This window comes from Carettochelys insculpta, chromosome 3, assembly GCF_033958435.1.
Source record: "Carettochelys insculpta isolate YL-2023 chromosome 3, ASM3395843v1, whole genome shotgun sequence".
Taxonomy (NCBI): domain Eukaryota; kingdom Metazoa; phylum Chordata; order Testudines; family Carettochelyidae; genus Carettochelys; species Carettochelys insculpta.
In genome coordinates, this window is record NC_134139.1 from 106,113,710 (window position 1) to 106,133,950 (window position 20,241).

Consider the following 20,241-nt stretch of genomic DNA (forward strand, 5'->3'; position numbering starts at 1 on the left):
GCTCAGGGCCAGTGGTTTTGTGGGGGCTACTAATGCGGAGCTCCACCTGTGAGATGGGTAAAATCTGAGAATTCTCCTAAGACATGTGTGCGATTGCTCCAAGTAGTTCATTAGACAGTAGCATGGCAGCAAGACACCTCTGTGCATTCCTACAGGTGGAAATGCAGGCACCAATGGGGACGTGAGCAGCCAGAATTAGGAAGCGGCCGAGCAGTGGTTTTGTGAATGTCAGTGGTACTTACAGATGAAGACTTTGGTGCCCAATGAAGCAGTTACATACGCAAATCCCTTCTATTTGTAAAATGCAGATAACATAACTTTTCTTTCTTGCTAAGGTGTTCTGAAAATAAATGAGACTTATGAGGAACTCAAATATTATGGTGATGGGGACCGGATCAGTACTTTAAGATAAGACACATAGCTGTTTATGTACCATCTAAGAGTTACATTGACTTTATCAGACAAATTAATTTTATTAGGCACATTTGCTTAACAATAACAGAAAAGACTGTCTACATGGCTGCACTTTTCCCTTCCTCTTTCACCTGGTTACTGTGATTGCTCTGACTTTACAAATACCACCTGTGGTTACAAAGGTACAGAGAAATAGCCACTACAGTGGCTATTACTACAGCAAACTAGCCCCATTACTCTGAAAAATATGGTTATTGTTCAAGCTAACTAGCCCCACTCTGCTGGCCAAACAGCCAGATGTGGCTAGCGTGTTGGACAAAACAGCTTTAGGTGTTCTACTTCAGTTTCACATTTATGGATTTCATACACCATAAAGTTCACAGTATGTTTAATGACAAGATTGCATACTAAATACTGCACCAAATGTGCACTTTGTGTTAATTTCTGAAGGTTCAGATGGGAAAAATAGACATATATACATTTATACATATTTATTGTAACTTTCAAAAGTAACATTTTCATTTATTAATTACTCAACCCTCCTGTGCTCCACATGTGCATGTATTAAGAGGAAAAATACTGGCTTTCGAGTCCAAAAATAATCCCAATGAAATTACATGCCAGAGCCAAGCTTTGCTGCTTGTTGGCCGTTCTTGTCAGGATAACACTCTTACACAGTACCAATATGACATAGGACTTGGTTAGTCCTTTGCGAATAGCCTGGGACTGGATTAGCATGGTAATTACATTGCTTTGCTTCAGTGCCAAGATGATGATCTTTTCATCACGGTCAGTCACCACCTCACGCAATGGCTCCTTTTTCCATATCCAGCCAGTATTCAAGGGCTGCTTTGTTTTCTACTGAGGCTTCTTCAGACCGTAAGCTTTTTCCATCACCTAAAGATGAAAGCTTATTATTGTAGACCATTATGCTTAGAAGCACAGTCTCTTCAACAGGATAGCAACAAAACTGTTAAAATATGGCATTGAGTTAAGAGATCTAAGCATGTAACAAACCAAATTCTGCCCTCTGATACATGTATGCATCTATCACTGATTTCTCTCTAGCCCTCTGCATATTACTTTATATACACACACTATAAAATAGGAACAAAAGAATCAGCAAAACCTACACTTACATTGTTACCAAATTAATTTGCAACTGTACAATTTTAATTGCAATAGAAAAATGGTAAAGGAATATAACAACAGGTATTAAGAGAGATATTTTCCAAATTTTTATTTGTGCACATTCAACAAGTGAAAAAGATAACTTTTACAGCTTCTTTGGTGCCCAATATTCAGCATACAAAAATGTAAAAGACTATTCACAAATAAAACACAAGCTCAAACTAAAAAAAATGTTTGAAAAGTAGTGCACATCATGACAGATTTGCTTATGAATACATGGAAATTACTGCAAAAATAAATAGAACGTCTTTTTAAAAGCAGCAATTTCGTATCTTGTAAACTTTCGTTTTTACAATACAGCACTGTTCAAAATAAAATCCAGAGAGACTGGAGTTTACACTGTGGCCATGAACAAGTAAAAGAGTCTGTATTTCCTCAGCTACTGTTGGTCCAGTTTTCCTTTTTTGCTCTTAGTCCAATGTGCAGCAGTCTTTAAAGGTGCTTGGTTAGGGACCCTAACCATAAAGTGGTGAATTATAAAATTTCTTTTCTGCTTTCAAACACGAATGGGTAAATCTGTTCCACAGCACTGGCAACAGCCTTTACGTTTGGCCCTGAAACATTTAAAAAAAATGGAGAGAAGAGGGAGAAAAAGTCAGGGCATTAAAAAGAAAGAATGTAACAATATCTCAAAAAACATTCAGAATATATTAGCTAACAACTTTGCACTCTGGAGATGCATTTTTTCATATTCAAGAAAGCTGCTAGGTACTTAAAGGATGAAAATAACATGCAGCTTCTGGAGCCTGTAGTGACATTTGGTTGTTAATTAAATGAGAAATTAATAAACTACTACTACAAAACCGTCACATCTCATAAATTATATACTGTCTAGTTCACAGATATAGAAGAATCCCAGAAAGATGGGGGCTAGTGAGCACACCATTTGTCTGATTTACTGCTGTCCTCAATACTTGTATACTCACAGCACAGGATGGCCACTTCAAGGACTCGTTGCAATGAGCTAACAAAGGAATATTTTTTAAAAACGCAGTCTTGTAGCATTTTAAAGACTAACAAAGTGATTTATTAGCTGATGAGCTTTTGTGGGAGACCCCCACTTCTTCAGATCTGGAGATTCTGTAAAAACTGAAGAAGTGGGTCTGTCCCATAAAAACACATCTGCTAATAAATGATTTTGTCAGCCTTTAAAGTGATACAAGACTGCTTTTTTTGTTTTGCAAAGATACAGCCTAACACAGCTACCTCTCTGAATATTCAAAGGAATGCTTGTGATGATTTTAAATTACATCTCAATCCAAAATTTTGCAACAGCTCAATAAAACAATTTGATGAGTGGGTAACTCTGTAGTTAGACTTATTTAATATCTCTGTCACCAATGTCAAGACGTAATCTTTAGACCAAGAAATGGTTATCACCTCAAATGCGAAGTGTCCTCAGATTATTAACTAAACCAGGATGTGCGAAGTATGGCATGTGGACCACATCTCACCCATTTGGCAATTGCAGCTGCAGAGCCACGTGAGGCTCTTTGGCTGCCCTCTCCAGCAGCTAAAAGTCACATAGAAGATCAGGGCACTTAGGCAGCCTGTCTGCCCACTGCAGCCCCATGCCACTCCTAGAAGTGGCTGGCTGCTATTGACATGTCTCTGATAGTCTCTGGCAGTGGGATGGGGTGGAGCTCTGTGCACTGCCCCTACCCCATTCTCACACTCCAGGGGCAGTGCTTGAGGGCACAGGTAGTGCACAAAGACCCACAGCCTCCTACCACCCAGAAGGGTTTGCAGACACATGCCAGCAGCAGCATGGGGCTACAACAGACAGGCAGCCTGCCTCTGCTCTGCTGCACCTCCAGTCTGCAGCTGCCTGCAGTAAACACCTCCCATCCACAGACCGCACCCTGCACCCCTCCCACACCTCAACCCTCTGGGTCCATGTCAGAACACCCTCCTTCACCCAAACTCCCTCCCAGAGCAGCCCAGGACAACTTACCAGAATTTGTGGAGTAGCCCCCCTGTGAAAAGTACTGCCCACCCCTGATCTAAACTGACTTATTACTGAGGCTTTGGAAAAGGAAATAGTGAGTGAGCTGACAATGTCTGATAACTGTATGACAAAGGATGAAGGTTACAAATGATTGAGCAGAGTGACAAAATTCTTGGCTAAGACTTTAGTAATGTATTGACCAAAACAGACAACTTTTCATCCACAATGATACAATGTGATTTTCTCCGAGGAAAACTATTTTGGAGTCTCAGTAAAAAAGGTCTTATTTGCAGCAGGTTTTTTTGTTTTGTTTTGTTTTTAAAGATAGAAAATACATCCGAAATTATATCAAATACTAGCATGCCCCATATAGAGTACTGCCAACTTTTGGTGACTCAAGATTGAGAAAGTTCTCAGGCACAAAGATGATGATTAAGGGAGAGATTTGGGTATCTACTTGCCCTTTATTCCTTTACAAATGTCATCCTAAAAGCATTTTGGATTGTGGAGGTGGAAAAATTAGGTTTACTCACCCCAGAAGGGAAAAGAGTTAGAAATAAATTCATTCATTTATTCATAAGTTTGTAACCCACAAAGTTTTCTGGGTCCCTCAATGAACATAGGCAGTATTTTTTGGCGAAATAAAGATAAATACAATAATATTTCAGACAACTTACATAAGTCACTGCCTCTCATAGACAATTTCAAACATCATAGCTGGATATTGAATATGCTGCATAATGTTAAGCCATAAACAATACTTGTATAAATGAAAATTAGAGCAAGGGTAATAAAGTTGCACGTTTGATGGCCAAATGGATAACACTGCCATGTTTGCTGAGGAAATTTGGGGAGGGCTTTTTGCACCACCTATTGGCCACCATTAGGGGCAGGATACCAGACTTGATGAACCAATGGTTTCATCAGCAAGGAGAAAAGACATCAGAAGCTTCCTCCTACAGTAGTGATCTTTACAGTGATCGCAAGTCTTTGGATGTCCTATTTATGTACAAATTTCAGGAAACATAACTAAAGTGTTTTTTTGTACATTTATGAAAATACAAAAATGGATGAGGAAGAGGGCTCTTCTCATATTTCAAACCCTGTGAGGATCATAAAAGGCCTATCAGTCCACATGCTTTGCTTTCCACGCAGGCGCTATTTGTCTACTACTATAAAAACATGCAGCTCTAGGCTATAGCTACACTAGAAGAATCTGTCAATAGACGTTTGTCTGAACAGCTTTTCCAACAACACATCTGTCAGAGTGCGGCCGTACTCTAGAGCAGATTGCTCTTTTGATCCACTTTATCGACAGAATAGCTGGATTGCCTGGCCATTCTCTTGACAAAATGGCCAACCGGAAGCACAACAGACAGGGCTGTCTGGTGTCCTGGAAGCCTGGTCTGTCAGCAGAAGGCACCTCCCCACAGCCCCTGCCCCAAGAGTCCATGCAGCGTTTTTGTCGGCAGAATCTGTCAACAAAGGCACTCCTTCCTCATCAGGGAGAGGCAGAAGGTTGTTGGTGGAAGTCCAGACTTTTGTCAACAGACTGTCAACAAAATGCATTTTGTGTGTGGACATGTGGTGAGTTTTGTAAAAAAAAAAACCTCTGGTTTTGTTGAAAAAAACTCACTAGTGTAGCTATATCCCTAGAGAGCAATAAATGATAACATCCAGAAGGCTGTGGAAAACAGAAAGAGCATTAGCAGGCAAACGGGTCTTTTGAGGACAGCAACGATTCTCCCAAGGCTGAAGATCTGGAAAGGACCCTCCACAGCAAAACAGACGATTGTGGAGTTTGGCAACAGGGAAAGAAAAGAAAGAAGTTGAAGAAACCCAGTGCTCATTTTAGGGGAAGGAAAGCTGGAGCTGATGACACTCTCCCCTGCCGCCTCATTTCTTTTTCTCTCTTCATCAAACAGACAGTTCTCCCCACACACCTCATTTTTTTTAACAAAGTATTTCCCCTGAATTTTAATAGAGATTCCTTGTTATCAAATGCAAACAGTTTCATCACAGTTCAATAAGCTGGCTGCATGTCTGGGGAACATTCAAGCTTCCCGTTTATTTGAAAAAGTAATTTTTCTTCTGTGTTTGGCTGTCACTAGTTAGGCTATCTTGCTGACACATTTACTTTTTGGGTGAGTTTCCATTTTGGATATCTGTGGGTTTCAGTTGCAGTGACTTCAGTTACAAGAAGTGTATTCCAGAAAAATGTTAGATATTTGTAATGGCCCCACAATGTCCCACCAGCCCACATACAAGTGTCCCTAATCATGATTTTAGATCCCAGTATCTTATCTATCATATCCAACCAACTGAAATTTAGCAAGGAATAATTCCATATCATATGCGCCAGAGTTCTGTTTTTACTTCCCATAGTTTTTGCATCTTTATTATTCATTCCTCTCCCTCCCTGCTGTCATTTGAGCAAGTGTTGTATATGTTCTTCGCTGAGGATTGTGCACACCTGGGAAACACAATAAAGTCCTTCCTGAGATATAAAGCATAGGATGCCAAGTAAGAATAAATGGATGGAAGAAAGGTGGCACACAGCTTCCAAGATTTTTTTTTTTTTTTTAAAATTTCAGGACTGAAGTCAATATAAAAGTTCCAATGACTAAGGAAATCCTTTAGATGTCTGGCATTCAGGAAGAGGTTTTTTCGCAGCTATTTTATGTTACATTTTACATTTCCAGTCAAGGCTGTGTGTAATTATTCCATCTAAGGGGGGAGGAGGAAGTTTATCAAAGCACAAGATAGACTAGGACCAAAGCATGAAACAGAGCAATCTCTAAACACCTGCAAGGATGATGTTGCCGTTTTATACCGAATGTGCCTTTCTCGGTGCATGCCTGTAACAAGGACTGTTGCTTAAAACAACTGTCGTTTATGGGACCATACAGAAGAAAAATGAGAAGGTTAAAGCTTTGAAATAGTTAATTAAACAAGCAAATATCATGTGTTTTAGTATATAAATTGTTACATATGCCTCATCTTCCCAGAAACTGACTACATCCACTTGTATAAAACAAACATATTTGATCTGCTGGGAGTATTACATTCTCCCACAGCTATTCAGGCATTTTCACTGAAAGACAAATTACCCGGCAGCATTCACTACAAATGAAATCCCCACATGCTGGTCTCTCTGTTGCTTTGAAAGTCTAACAGAACTCCCATGAAAGAAAGTAAGCTAAATATTTATTTTGGCATCATAAAGTACCCGTTACTGTGATACTTCCTGTTGAAAAAATCTGTAAGGTGGCTCTGAGAGGTTTTATTCTGTAGCACACTGCAGGATGAAGCTCCGGTTCATAACTAGAAAACAGAAAAGATTGTCAAAGGTACGTCTATTTGTGAATAAAAGCTGATAAACTGAAGAAAAAGTTGAGAATTCTATTAAGACATACCTAGCATGTGGTCTGTTATTCTTCGTAAATTCTGGCAATCTGATTTCAAAAGGCATGTTGCACACTGCTAAAACATTGACAACCTTAAAATCTGTGAAAATTACCTTTTGGAGAAAGAAAGAGAACAAAAATAAGAAATGTGAAGATACCTGATATGAAAAAAAGATCTCTTTTGACAACAATTTTATTAGTTTAACAAATAAAACCCTATGTTTAACACAAAGTTGATAAGAGCAGGAATCCAAACAAAGTTAGGGCAGATTTTTAAATTGCTAACTTAGTTCAGAACTATAGTTGTAATCCAATAACAAGTTTAGCAAAAAATAAACGTAAGTGTATTCTCATGTAGATTCAGTTACATTTAGAATGAGCGTGCATAGTCTATACCACTGTAGTAAGCACCTATAACTAAATTAAAAATTAAATAAAGGAATTATTCATGAAATACCAAAATAAATGACCCAGGGAAAGCCTGGTTTTAAATATGAGTGGAACCCACTGAGGTGCTATACAGTTTGTTCATATGAACAGCTTTTCATTATTTTATTTAACAGTTTCTCCCACAGTTCAACATAAAAAAGAAAATGAGAGAGAGCTGTTTGTTTTCATCCTCCAGTCGCCATATCCTTGTTCTCTTTGAAACAAAAAACTAAACTGCTGATTTCAAATGGCCTTTTATACACAGCCACAAAATGCTACAAGACAGTGGTGAAAAAGTCTGTTGCGAATTACCAGCAAAGCCAATGTAATAATGAAAAATTTTCCTTAAATTGTTAATACAGTTATGGCCAAAATAACACCTTTGCTCATACTTTAAATAAAAAGTATGTGCAGACAGAGAATGACCCTACCAAATTTCAGTTTGAACAGTTAAATTGCAGTATTTAGACATCAACATGTGTTCTGCCTATAACATTCACTCTTACAATAAAGCTAAGCCACATTAATCTGCTTCTGCACATAAATACATTCATTTATTTCCTATAAAGCCACTACTAATGCTTTACATGTGTATTATTCATCTGACAATTCAACATTTTGCTTCATAATTTTCACTTTTACACAATATCCAACATTTAACAGCCACTTAACTCAGTTTTTGTTTGATTTAATGCATTTAGGATCATAAGAGTTGCTACGTGCTGGTTGTCTCTCTCTAAAAGTTGGTGGTCATTCTTATTTTTAAATCATTATCTGGGTGTCTATCTACTTACCTGCTAGTAAATTTATGGCTTGTTTAATTAAATTCAAGCAACTGGTTGCATGATAGCTCTAAGATACCATTACCTGCTCTTCTTCTCAAGGAACAAACACCAAACTGAATAGTTCTACCAAATAAGTTGAAGTCGCTTACAGCAGTAGACTTTGCAAGGAACGGTAGATGTAACTGACCAAAGCTCAAGCCACAAGGAGTTCACCTTGTGTTACTTTAACAGCAAATTCTAGTCCTAGAGCACAGTCCAACTAACAAAGACTACAGCAGCTTGCTTTAATTTAATTTAAAAAAAAAATCAAACTTGCAGCAGTTAGGAACTGTTCACCATAATGGCTATCCTAAAACTACATCCATTGGGAAAATGTGTCTGTTCACATGACAACCATATTTATATCATTTAGCATGTTTTTCATACAGATTGGCAAATTCCCACTTTTCTTCAATGCAATCTTCTTAGAGATGGAGTATAAGGAGGGCATCATGTATTTGAAGGTGGCTAATTTATCCAGCCCCTTGAAACAATTTCTTCTCCTCATTGGCTGATAATTGAGCACAATGCTGATCATGTGGAAACCCCAAATACACTTAAATAGAAATGCAATCTCAAGATAACCTGTATTGCTATACAATGAGAATTTTAGTGAGAAAACGCTGATTGTGAAATTGTTATAGTACCTCACCTTCTAACTATCAGTTCTGAAAGGTCCAACCATGGTTGTTAACTATCAAAAGAAACATACATACAGGCTAACCAATGGGTGAAGAGGATGGGAGACAAAGATGGCAACTGCCCTGGCACCCAGTGATTCAAAAGGGCCTGGGGCTCCTGGTTGCCACTGCCGCTACAGTGGGCCCTGGGCTCTTTATATTGCTGCTGGAGCATCATGTGGTGCACTCTAGACAACTCTGAGGCCTGAAAGAGGGACTGTGCCACAGTCCAGGAAGCACTGAGGGCTAGCTGCTCCCAGCCCTGGGGAACCACTGCTTCTGGGAGCATGAAGCCTCCCCTTCTGCACCTTGCCCAGGGGCCCAGCGAAGCTGCAGGCTCCGTTATATACATATACCGAAAGAGAAGGTTATCAAACAGTATCATTACCTGAAAACCTAATTTCTGCAAACTCCGAGCCAATCGCCTGGCACCAAATTTAGCTTCCTCTTCACTATAATTTAAAGGAGAGCGATAATAAGTGACTAGTTTTAATAACCGTTATTGCAGTACCACTAAACTTTAAGATATATACATACACACATTCACATACTTACCTATGTAAGCACCACAAAACTATAAAGAACATTATAATGTAAAATCAAGTGAAGAAGTTCCAGAACTGAGGTAGACTGGACATATGAAATCAACCCCCTGTGCAGATGCATCATGGTGGTGCTTTCCAAACAACATGTCCTGTGAGTCTTGAAAGCAGGTGACCCAGAGGTGCTCTCCTCACCCACACTCATTTCCTCCGGTATGGGGAGAGGCACCTGGACAGCAGGAGCAGCAGCATGGAGGAAGTAGCTAGAGCCAATACTGGATAGTCAGCAGTCTGGTAGTGATTGTGTGGCCTACGGCAGGGCAAGAGGAGCCAATTGGGCCTGAAGGATGAGGCAGGGCAGAGAAAGCAAGAACGAGGGAGCAAGAGGAGCTGGGCAGGAGGCTGGCTGGAGGGGAAACACGAAGTTAGAAGGCTGAGAAGGGGAGGAAAGGGAAGAGCTGGGGTTCTGGTGGGTCCCCCAAAAAAGACAAAAATCAGTTGATGGGTTGCCTTAGTGATAAGTTTGGGAACCACTGTATTATATTACTGTCTTCAATTATACTACATTACTATGTTTTCCACGAAACCCATGCTTCATTCAGTGCTCAGAAGGGACCTGCTCTGTAGATATATCAGGATTGTTTATCGAAGGAGACTGTTGTCTGTAGTTTCATTTCAGTCCTGTTGCCCAGCCAGTCCTAGTTCTCCCATCCCAAATCCCAGATTCCATCCCTCCCCTCTACCAGCTTTCAGTTTCAGTTTCCCTCTTTTCCTCCCACCCTCTGAATCTTTGTCCCAATCTAGTCCCTTGCCCCCTTTGCACTGGAGTTCAGCAGCAACCTGCTCCATGCTGCCTGTTCTTAAGCAGGAGACAATGGAAAACACAGGCTCACAGTTCATGTGACAGGACTTGCCATAGTACCACAAGCAACCCAGTCCTGTAATTGCAGAGAAAGCCTGGTTCAGTTCTGGGCAGCAGTATGGCAAGTGAAAGCCAACTCTTCAGGGAACATAGCTGCTAAAATTGAGGAAGTCTCTACTGATAATGTGCAAATGGGATTTTTTTCCCAAGGTTTAGAAGTTGGCCAAATAGAGAGAATTTCCATAGGGAGAGCAAATATTTCCCTTATATGAAGTACCCCCACTTCCCCATACTCCAATTTCAAGTCCTTGCTGCAAAACATGGAGATGCTAGAGTATTTCGAAGAAAACGCTGCCAGCCTTTTTTTAAAGTTGAGTAAAACAATATATTTTTCCTTCGTGTTCTCCTCAGAAATAATGGCTGAATCGTTCTAGTTGAAATTTTTGGGGGAAAAAAAAAAAAAAAAAGTCAGCCTGAAGAAGATGTCCACCACAGAAAATTTCTGCTTAAAGGGATAAAGTTGGCAAAGTTACAAGCAACTGAAAACAGGCCCTTATAACAAGACCGGACACATAACCTTCATAATAAGTGGTTGTAACCGACCTGTTGATAATATATATCATAGATTACATGCCAATAAGTGGTATTTTCAAACGTCATATGCAAGAGTTCCATCCAGGAACAATTTTCAATTTCCCCTGCAAAAAATGAAATTCACCTTGTGGCTCCTGTGCAAATAACTTTTCCTGAGGACCAAATTGTGGCCGTAATCCTAGGTTTCCTAAGCTTCATTAATACTTTCTGAAAGAATTGGGAAAAAAAATAGGTTTTAGTGTATGTGTAAGTTTACACTGACAAAACAAGTATAATACTAATAATACTTCCTCTATTCTAATTGTAGCCTTGAGAACTGTTCTGTCCTTCCATTCAGAAGTTGAATCAATATCAACTCCTGAGAAGAGCAAAATAAACTTGAAATACCTTAACCAATAAGCAACTATTGAAGCAACCTTGTGGCGCACAAGAACAGAAGTTATTGAAATAAAAAAATTTATGGTTGGTACCCCTGTTCTAAAACCATCTTCTCCTGTCATTATGACCACATCACTGCTCTGACATTCTAGTGACTGAATTTGGGCAGGACATTAACTCCTTGATCTCATCTGCAAAGGTTTAATCAACTTCACTTTATTTAAACGCCAGACCATTTTTTGCTTCTTTAAGTACCCTTCTGCTTTTTGATTTCTCACAGTTTGTTCCCTCCTCTAACCTGCAAATCTGCCCATTCTTTCACACCACTCCTTATACTTGGAATAATCTCCCTTCAGCAATACACCTAGAAACCTCAGTATCTTGCTTCAAAATCCCACCTCAAAACTCATTCTTCGACTAGTATTTCAACACTGACCACCACTGTGTACTTTCCTGCTACCACTCATGCTTGACCACGCCAGAGTTAACAAACAAAAGGCTATATAATGTCTTCCTAGCATGCTATTCCCCTCACCTATAGATGGAAGCTAACTGTACACATTACAGTAAGGTTCTCTTGTCTTATTTTATTCCAGCACAGCTACAAGAACATCTACAATAAGGGACCTATATAAATAAATAAGATTAAAGTTAAGTTTTGGCATAACAGAATGGATATTTTTCTTGCCAATATGACTAACCCTGCATGGACTAGAGTAGTATTTTTCAACAATAGATCCATGGACTTGCTGTGGTTAGCAGCTAGTCCCTGAAAATTCCTGGACAAGTTAGGAAGGCAGCAAGGCCGTCCACGGTTATCAAAAAGTTTTGAGAAACAATGGACTAGATGACATAAGACTACTTTCTCCCTGTTTACTTTAATATTAGGTGAGTGCACAGGAAAAAAACCAGCATAGATTTAATTTCACAACATTTAAATGGCATCAAAGCACTGCAATGGCTCTCTCCTGAAATTTACTATTCAATAATAGATACAAGCCTAGAAAACCTGAACAAGAAATTAGAAGTCGTCAAAGAATTGAAAAACTAGCTATTCTAAACACAGTTCTGCTACGCTGACTCTGGAATTCACACTATCAGCTATATCTGTAATATAAACATTGATAGAGCTCTAATTTGATAAACACATATCAAAATTAGATGAGTGTAGCATTTGAGATATGTTAAACTTCTTACCCCAACATCACGCTTGTAGATCACATTTGCTCCTTCTAATGCGATTTTCCTCAAGTTTAAATGACATCTTGTTCTAAAAACACATACTACGTTTGTGATTAAAATGTCCAATGCAATATCGCTGTCTGCATCCATTGGGGTGGTTAAAAACTCAGATTCCCCTCCAGTACACCATGAAGATCACATTCTGATAAACAAAATAATATAATTAAAAATACTGTGTCATGTAGTTGTCTAAAAATAACTCTCATGTCCCTTAGTTCCCTAAGTGAGTCTTAGAATCTGGAACTGAAAAACAAATTTTATGCCATTTTGACTCATTCATGGCCTGTGTTAACCATGGTTTCATTCCCACTGAAGACTTATTTTTAAACCAATTATTTCAACATAGTAGTGTTGCTCGCAATTAAATTCAAACAGAACTATGCAATGACAGCTTCAATAATTTTTGCAATTTTTACTAGCATGCATCCATTTTCCCTCAAACTAGATGGAAAAATTGGCCCCGTCAGTTTTGTGGAATGTTTTTAGTTTTGCTTTTTTAAAGCAGGGAGGAGTCAGGTGAAGGGGGAAAGAAGATACCTATCGGCACCTCTACACTGTAGTTGGGACCATGCCTTCCAGTCTCAGTAGATAACTAAATGTTAGCTTCACTTGAACAAGCATGCAGCGTAGCCACTGGGGCATGAGCTAACCCCCTGGATCTGAGCTCAGTGGCTAGCCAATGCCATAAGGACATTTCCACTGCTATTTTTAGCATACTAGCCACTGAACTCAGGCCCAGGGGATCAGTATCTGAGCTCAGGAGACTGGCCAGTGCTACAATATCTGCACTGCTGTTCAGCGTACTAGCTTAAGTAGAGCTAGCACATTTCTGTCTATTTGGACTGGGACGCATACTCCCCAATACACACTAAGGGGTCTTACTGGAATGCTGCAAGTTATTTTCTCAGCTTTTACCAGTAAAGTAAAAATTGTAATGATGCTTTTTAGGAAAATCCTTGAAAAATTACCAGCTGGTAACATGGGCAAGGAACTTTACAAGGAACGATTCAAAACCAAAGTAGACCACCATTCAAGAGAAGGAGACCAGTGTTCCCTGCAAGCCAAGTGCTTGGTCCACCATCCAGTAGAGATTTAAATGCCACCCACAGCATTAGCTGAGCACTCACAGCCAGCAGCATGTGTTTCTACTGGTGGTGCACATGCCTTGATGCACATAAAAATTTATTCCACCTGTGGATGGAAAATTAGAGGGAATATGGATGAAGGCCAGAGTCAAGGTTAAAAATCTGTCAGTTATTTTTGCTAAAAATCATGAACAAGTCACAAGCAATGAACAGGAATTCATGGAAGCCTGAACTTCCCAACACAGAGCGGACAGCCTGAGCCTCACCACCCAGGGCTGACTGCCCAATTCCTGAAGGAAACTGCAACATGTAAAAGAAGACCATTGCATGTATTTCCTTGCTAGATGAAATACAGAAGCAAGACCAAATATTTATCAGAAATAAGCAGAGGGAAACCAAAATTGTTGGTATCAACTTTTCCATCTAAGCAATTTAATGTTCAGCTGCCACATGTTCTTGGACTTCTACCACATGGCACCTTGCCACAACTTCTGACCAACACCATTCTTGGACATACCTTGAGTGGAGAATTACAGTGGGATAACAAAATAGAAGTAGAAACTACCATATAGTAGATGTGACATATTAAAATGAGAATGTGTTTTATATATGCAACTGGCAGATGTGTGATCATTATCTATTTTACTCTGCAGCTAGCTCCACATCTGAAACTGCACAGCATACCTCTTGGCTTGACAAACAGAGGAAAAAGAAGATGGGGGGAAGAGAGCAAAGGAGCCAAAGGAAAGGCAAAGAATAGCGTGAAACAGGAAGAAGACGCAAAGGAAAACAAAGAAAAGATAATAAATGGTGTTGAGGGGAAAAGAATTGTAACTAATATTTTTCTACTAAGAATTATATGTATACTACACTTACTAATACCTTATCCTGTGTGGTACTGATGGCCTATTATAGAATGTTTACTTAACCACCCCTCCCCAGCACCTGTTAAACAATAAAACTGCCTCCCTAGTGGACGACTCCTAACTCTTTACCACGAAACATTAATCTTTTAGAGGTATACACCAGGTAGAGGGTGGAGAGATTACAAAAACAAACAACCCACAAATTCAGCGTGGGATCAGAAAATTACCAGTAAGAACGCTAATATACTGGAACAGGGCCAGGCAATCAGAGCAAGATTTCCAAACCTGAGCCATTCTTTTTAGGGAACAAATCTCAGAAATTTTATCAGATTGAGGTTTACAAACAAACTGCTGAACTGAACAGTAATAAGTCACCAGGACCAGATGGTACACACCTGAGTTCTGAAGGAACTACTAACTGCGGTCTGTAACCTATCATCTAAATCAGCTTCTGTACCAAATGACTGGAGAATACCTAATGTGACACTAACTTTTAAAAGGGGCTCCAGAAGTGATCCTAGCAATTACAGGCCAGTAAATCTACTTTAAGTATCAGGCAAATTGGTAGAAAGTATACCAAAGAACAGAGTTGTCAGACATATAGATGAGCATAATTTCTGAGGGGAACAGTCAACCTTTTTTTATAAAGGGAAATTATACTTCACCAATCTAACAGAATTATTTGACGGGGTCAACAAGCCCATGGACAAAGCAGATGCAGTGGATATTCAGATTTTAGAGTAGGAATAAGTGGTCAGTTTAAAGAATGGAGAGATGGAAACAGCGGCATCTCACAGAGATCAGTTCTGGGACCAGTCCTGTTCAATATATTTATAAATGATCTGGAAAATAGGGGCACACAGTGAGGTGGCAAAACTTTGCAGATTATACAAAACCACTTAAGATAGTCAAGTTCCAGGAAGACTGCAAAGATCTACAAAAGGAATTCTCAAAACGGGATGACTGGGCAACAAAATGGCAGATGCAATTTAATGTTGATAAATGCCACGTCATGCACATGGGAAAACATAATCCCAACTATACTTATAGAATGATACTGTCTAATTTAGTTATTTCCACTCCAGAAAGAGACCTTGGAGCCACTGTAGATAGTACTCTGAAAAGATCCACTCACTGTGCTGCAGCAGTCAGTAAAAGCAAACAGAATGTTGGGAATCATTAAAAAAAGGGATAGAGAATAAGACAGAAAATATCTTGCTCACCCTTTAGGTATATATACATTACAGATCTTTCATTACATATTGATCCGACATTGACTGAAACAAGAGACTCAGAGAAATGGCCATGTTAATCTGTAGCGTCACAAACAAGCAGTCCTGTCACAGCTTAAAGACTAACAAATTAATGTATTAGGTAAAGAGCAAGTGGATTTTACCCACAAAAGTATTTAAAGTGCTACAGGACTGCTTATTATTTGTGAAACAAGAGAGTTCCTTTTTTTTTTGTTGTAAGCAGGGGGTGGAGGGAGCTGTCATTGTCTCAGTAAGAGCCCAAGAACTTGGATAAAGAATGAAATCTGAAGCAAAATCTTCAGATGCTCATTTTAGTGTAACACATTATACTGAGAACAATGAAAAGATTCCAGGAAAATGAAGTGTGATCAGCCACCGCCCTCCAAGACAAAAATACAGATTCATCTTCATGGTTCTTTCTTTTTAAGAAAAGAAGAAACAACAATCTTAACAAGTGGAAAAATTCAAAAATATATTCAGAATTTACATATAACTATTATTTAAATTATACATATTTGAGAAGCAGCATGGTCCAGTGAACACAGTCCAGACAAGGCACTGGACACACAGGGTAAAATCTTGGTCCCAATGAAGTCAACAAGTCTCCTCTAGTATGTATCCTTAACTCTGCCACTCTCTTACAGCCTTGGGCAAATCACTAAATCATCGTACCGCAGGTTTTCTTTAAAATGAGGCTAAAAGTGCTTATGCATATTTGGTAAATTACTTTTTGGGACTGGTCACTATTATTATTCCATATTTTGCCAGTATATTTGTAAAGCAATGGGTCAAGAATGGGAACAAAGTTCACGAGGCCAATGTCTTACTGCACTAACACATACACAGAGCAAGCGAGAGAGCGCGCATCATTGGTTCCTCCAGGCACCTAATTAGATGATAGTCAATAGTAAGAGAAGAACCCTTACTTTTATTAGGATACCTGATGATAGATATTTTGTCTATCAATATCATAACTATCGCATGCTATAGCAATCAAGTTGGGCAGAGGAAAAAAAATTCACTTCAAAAGATGGCCATCGTAATACTTGAAGTAGTATTTTGGCACCATTTCTCATTTCCCTCTGTTTGAGTTTAGTGTGCTAAACATATTTTGTTTTTTGTTTTTTTCTTGTTTGTTTTTTCATAGCGTATAACCTTTAAAGGCAAAGTCTGTGTGTTTATGCAGCACCTATCACACAGGGACACTAGTCCCTCTTGAGGCCCTTGAATACTGCGGCAGATAACTATTAGGCTATGTCTGCACAAGAGAACTTCGTCAACAAAGCTCACGAAGCAGCCACGTTACAAATGTATTCTGTCAACAGTAAATAGACAGAATATGGCCCTTCTGTTGTCAGCATTCCCCCAGGAGGCAGAACACCTTTCTCAACCAAAAGCCAGCGTGGAAACTTCAGGGGACCCACTGCGGACGGAGAGGACTTCTGGGACACCAGGCAGCTCTGTCCGCCGTGCTTCTGGTTGTCCGTTTTGTCGAAAATGCGGCCGGGCAGTCCAGCAGCTCTATTTCGACAGAGCAGATTGCTCTTTTGATCCACTGTGCAGTTGGGCCACAATATGTCAAAAGAAGTTTTGTCAGAAGATATCTTCCAACATTAACTTCTGTTCAGATCACTCTAGTGTAGATACAGTTTTATTGCTTGTAACCACTGCCAAGAAAGCATCTCCTCTTTTGAGATGGTGATTCTCTAAAAAAGAGGTGGAGAACCCCCAGCACGTTGTCTGGATCCAGATCCCCAGGCTCAGGGATCCCCTCCATGGCATCTGGCCTTAGTGCGCGGATTGCATGGAGCCCAAAGCCTTGCAGGCCAGATGCAGACTATGACCTCTAATGGGGTGGAAGCAGCTCCAGATTCTGCTGCCAGTCACTGCTGTTCTAGCCAGTGGGAGAAGCAGCAGCCTGCCCGGAGGCTTCCTACTGCTACTCTGATTGGCCGGAATTCTGGGAACAGAGGCTGCACAGCCATGTGCATCCACGGGTGCTGCAATGGTAAGTGTACCCATCGCCCAGACCCCGCACTCCCATCCAGTTCCTGTGCCTTCCTCCCATCCAGACCCCAACTCCCACCCTGTTCCAGACTCCTCACCTTGCATCCCAAACCCTCCACCCCGTCCTGCCCTGATCCCGCACCCTCCTATCAAGACCCCCCCCGCACACTCAGTTCCTTCCTGCACCAGACCTCCCATCCCAGCTCCCCACCCAAACCCTACTCCTGCCCTTTCCCTCCCAGGCCCCCACACCCTGACTCCCTTCTTCCAGACCCCACACCACAAACCCTCCTGAACCCTTCCTCTCAACTAGACCCACACCTCCAGCCTGTTTCTGCACCCTCTCCCACCCAGACCCCCACTCCTACCCTGCACCCTCCTTCCCACCCGGACACAACCCTGGCCCCATAAAGCCAGGGACCACATTAGTGAAGTGGGTTTTTTTTGCCTCTCATTTCTGTGGCCCCCCAGATGATTTGTCTACAGGTGAGTGGCCCCAGACCAGATGAAGATTCTTCACCCCTGCTTTGACAGTTCACAGTTTAGGAAACTCAGTGCCTCAAACAATTGCTCTTGGGTTAACTTTCACAGATCCCTTAGTGAGAAGCAAAAAATTGTTAACATGCTTAATTCATATTTCTCATAGGGACGGTGTCAGGAATTTCAGGCCCAAAATCTGGGTTTTGGAGGAAAAAAAGGCTTTATAAAGCCCAACAGTTATAGAAATATTTTCATAAAATTTATAAAATAGCTTTAAAAGCTTTTTTAAATAAAAGCTGTGTTAGAACATTGCTTTGAAATAATTGCTTGCAATGTCTAGGCTAGATTGTGCTGCTGCATGAGAACCAAAAACAAACAAAAACATGATTCTCTGAAAATTAGATTCTTGTTTTTGAATAAACTGAATTAAGTACAAAAGAAAGGTAGCCTGTGTTAGTCTGTATTCTAACAAAAACAAAACAGCCATCATGTAGCACTTTAAAGACTAACAAAATGATTTATTAGTTGATGAGCTTTCATAGGACAAACCCACCTCAAATCACGGGTCTGTCCCATGAAAGCTCATCATACAATAAATCGTTTTGTTAGTCTGTAAATTGCTACATGACAGCCGTTTTGCTTTCTAAGTACAAAAGAAACATACAGCATAGATGGAGAAAAGTAAGTAATGCTTTTTAAAACTAAAGCAAAGTCTTTCCATTGAAAGATAAGAGTATTAGATTTTTCCTTAACTTTTGTTCAATTACAAAACACAAATTTCAAGCCTAAACCATTTGACCGTTTCCATTTCACAATGCTGATCACCTGGGCTAGATTTTCAATCTAGTTAACACGCCCACCACCAATCTACCCAGCAAGTGTTATTTTAGGAAACAAACAAAAACCGTATTTTGGGGGGGAGGGATAGAGGAGTTGGTTGAGTATTTGCCATTTTGAGGCACCTCCACCGGTTGCCAGGAAACAGCGTTTCCCACGACTGATGCTCTCGTCTCGTTCTCCTCCCCATGACTTCCCTCTTCCCCGGGAGAGGGGCTCCGAGTGGGTAGGGGGAGGCCGGCCCGGAGCCGGAGCTCTGCCCCGCGCACACACCGTTATTTTTGCGGCCCGCTAGCTGTCGGGGCAGGCGGAGGGGAAGGGACCCGACGCTGCGCTGCGCTGCCCTGCCCTGCCCTGCCCGTAGCTCTGCCCCAGAGTGGACCCGCCAGGCTGCAGCAGCCGGGGGAGCTCCCCGAGGCTGAGGAGCCCGCTAGGCCCTGCTCCCCTGAGGGGCCAGAGGCGCCTTTGGGTGGGAGGCGGCGGCTCAGCGCTGCTGCTGGGGGAGCGGGCCCAGTCCGTGGAGCGGGGAAGGGGCTTCACGGCGACCGAGACCCAGCGGGGCTGCGCAGACCGACACTCTCTCCCCTGCCCCCTCCTGCCGCCCCCTCCAGCGGCCCCCGCTCCCCAGCGCCCGCCCCCAGCGCCAGACCCGCCCAGGCCAGCGCCGCGGGGGGTCGGAGGCGGCCGCTGTTACCGCTTGGGCCGGCGGTTGAGGGTCCCCGGCTCCGCCGCCCGCGGCCCGGTTGCTACGCGCCCCGTCGCTCTCGCTCTTTGTTGTTCCGGGTCCCGGGCCCTGTCCCCGCGACAATAAACATCGCAAAACGCGGCGGCCATAGACACGACTCCGGCTAGAGCGGCCGCCGGAAGTGCTACGAGGGGCCGTGCTGCGCTCGCTTCCGCTCGGTCTCTCTCGCCTGCACGAACTCGAGGCGGCCCAAGGCACATGCGCGAAAGGACGGGGGTGGGGCCTGGAAGGCTTTTCGCCTGCGCGAGGTTTAAGTCGGGCTCTCTTTAGCCTCTTGTGCAGCCCGAGCGGCCCCGGGCGCAGGGGCGGGGCGGGACTCCCCGCCCCTTAGCCGTGTTCGGGTGGGGCGGGCACGGGCTGGGTCCGGCCGAGGCCTGATACCTGCTGGCCGCGGCTGTTCCGTACGATGGCTGAGGCCGCCGCACTTCTGCCCACAGCACAGTGGCACTGGCCCGTG

General features: G+C 41.7%; 1 protein-coding gene across 1 annotated transcript; it reads right to left on the minus strand.

Annotated features, from left to right (window-relative positions):
- Positions 1 to 475: 475 nt before the first annotated feature.
- TBPL1 (TATA-box binding protein like 1) lies at positions 476 to 19,933 on the minus strand. Its single transcript, XM_074990525.1, has 7 exons — positions 19,734 to 19,933; positions 12,467 to 12,653; positions 11,016 to 11,098; positions 9,282 to 9,345; positions 6,970 to 7,073; positions 6,783 to 6,877; positions 476 to 2,159 (listed from the first exon to the last, which is right to left on the minus strand). Exons 2-7 carry the CDS (start codon positions 12,599 to 12,601, stop codon positions 2,080 to 2,082), a joined length of 561 nt encoding a protein of 186 aa, XP_074846626.1. The 5' UTR covers positions 12,602 to 12,653; positions 19,734 to 19,933; the 3' UTR covers positions 476 to 2,079.
- Positions 19,934 to 20,241: the final 308 nt, after the last annotated feature.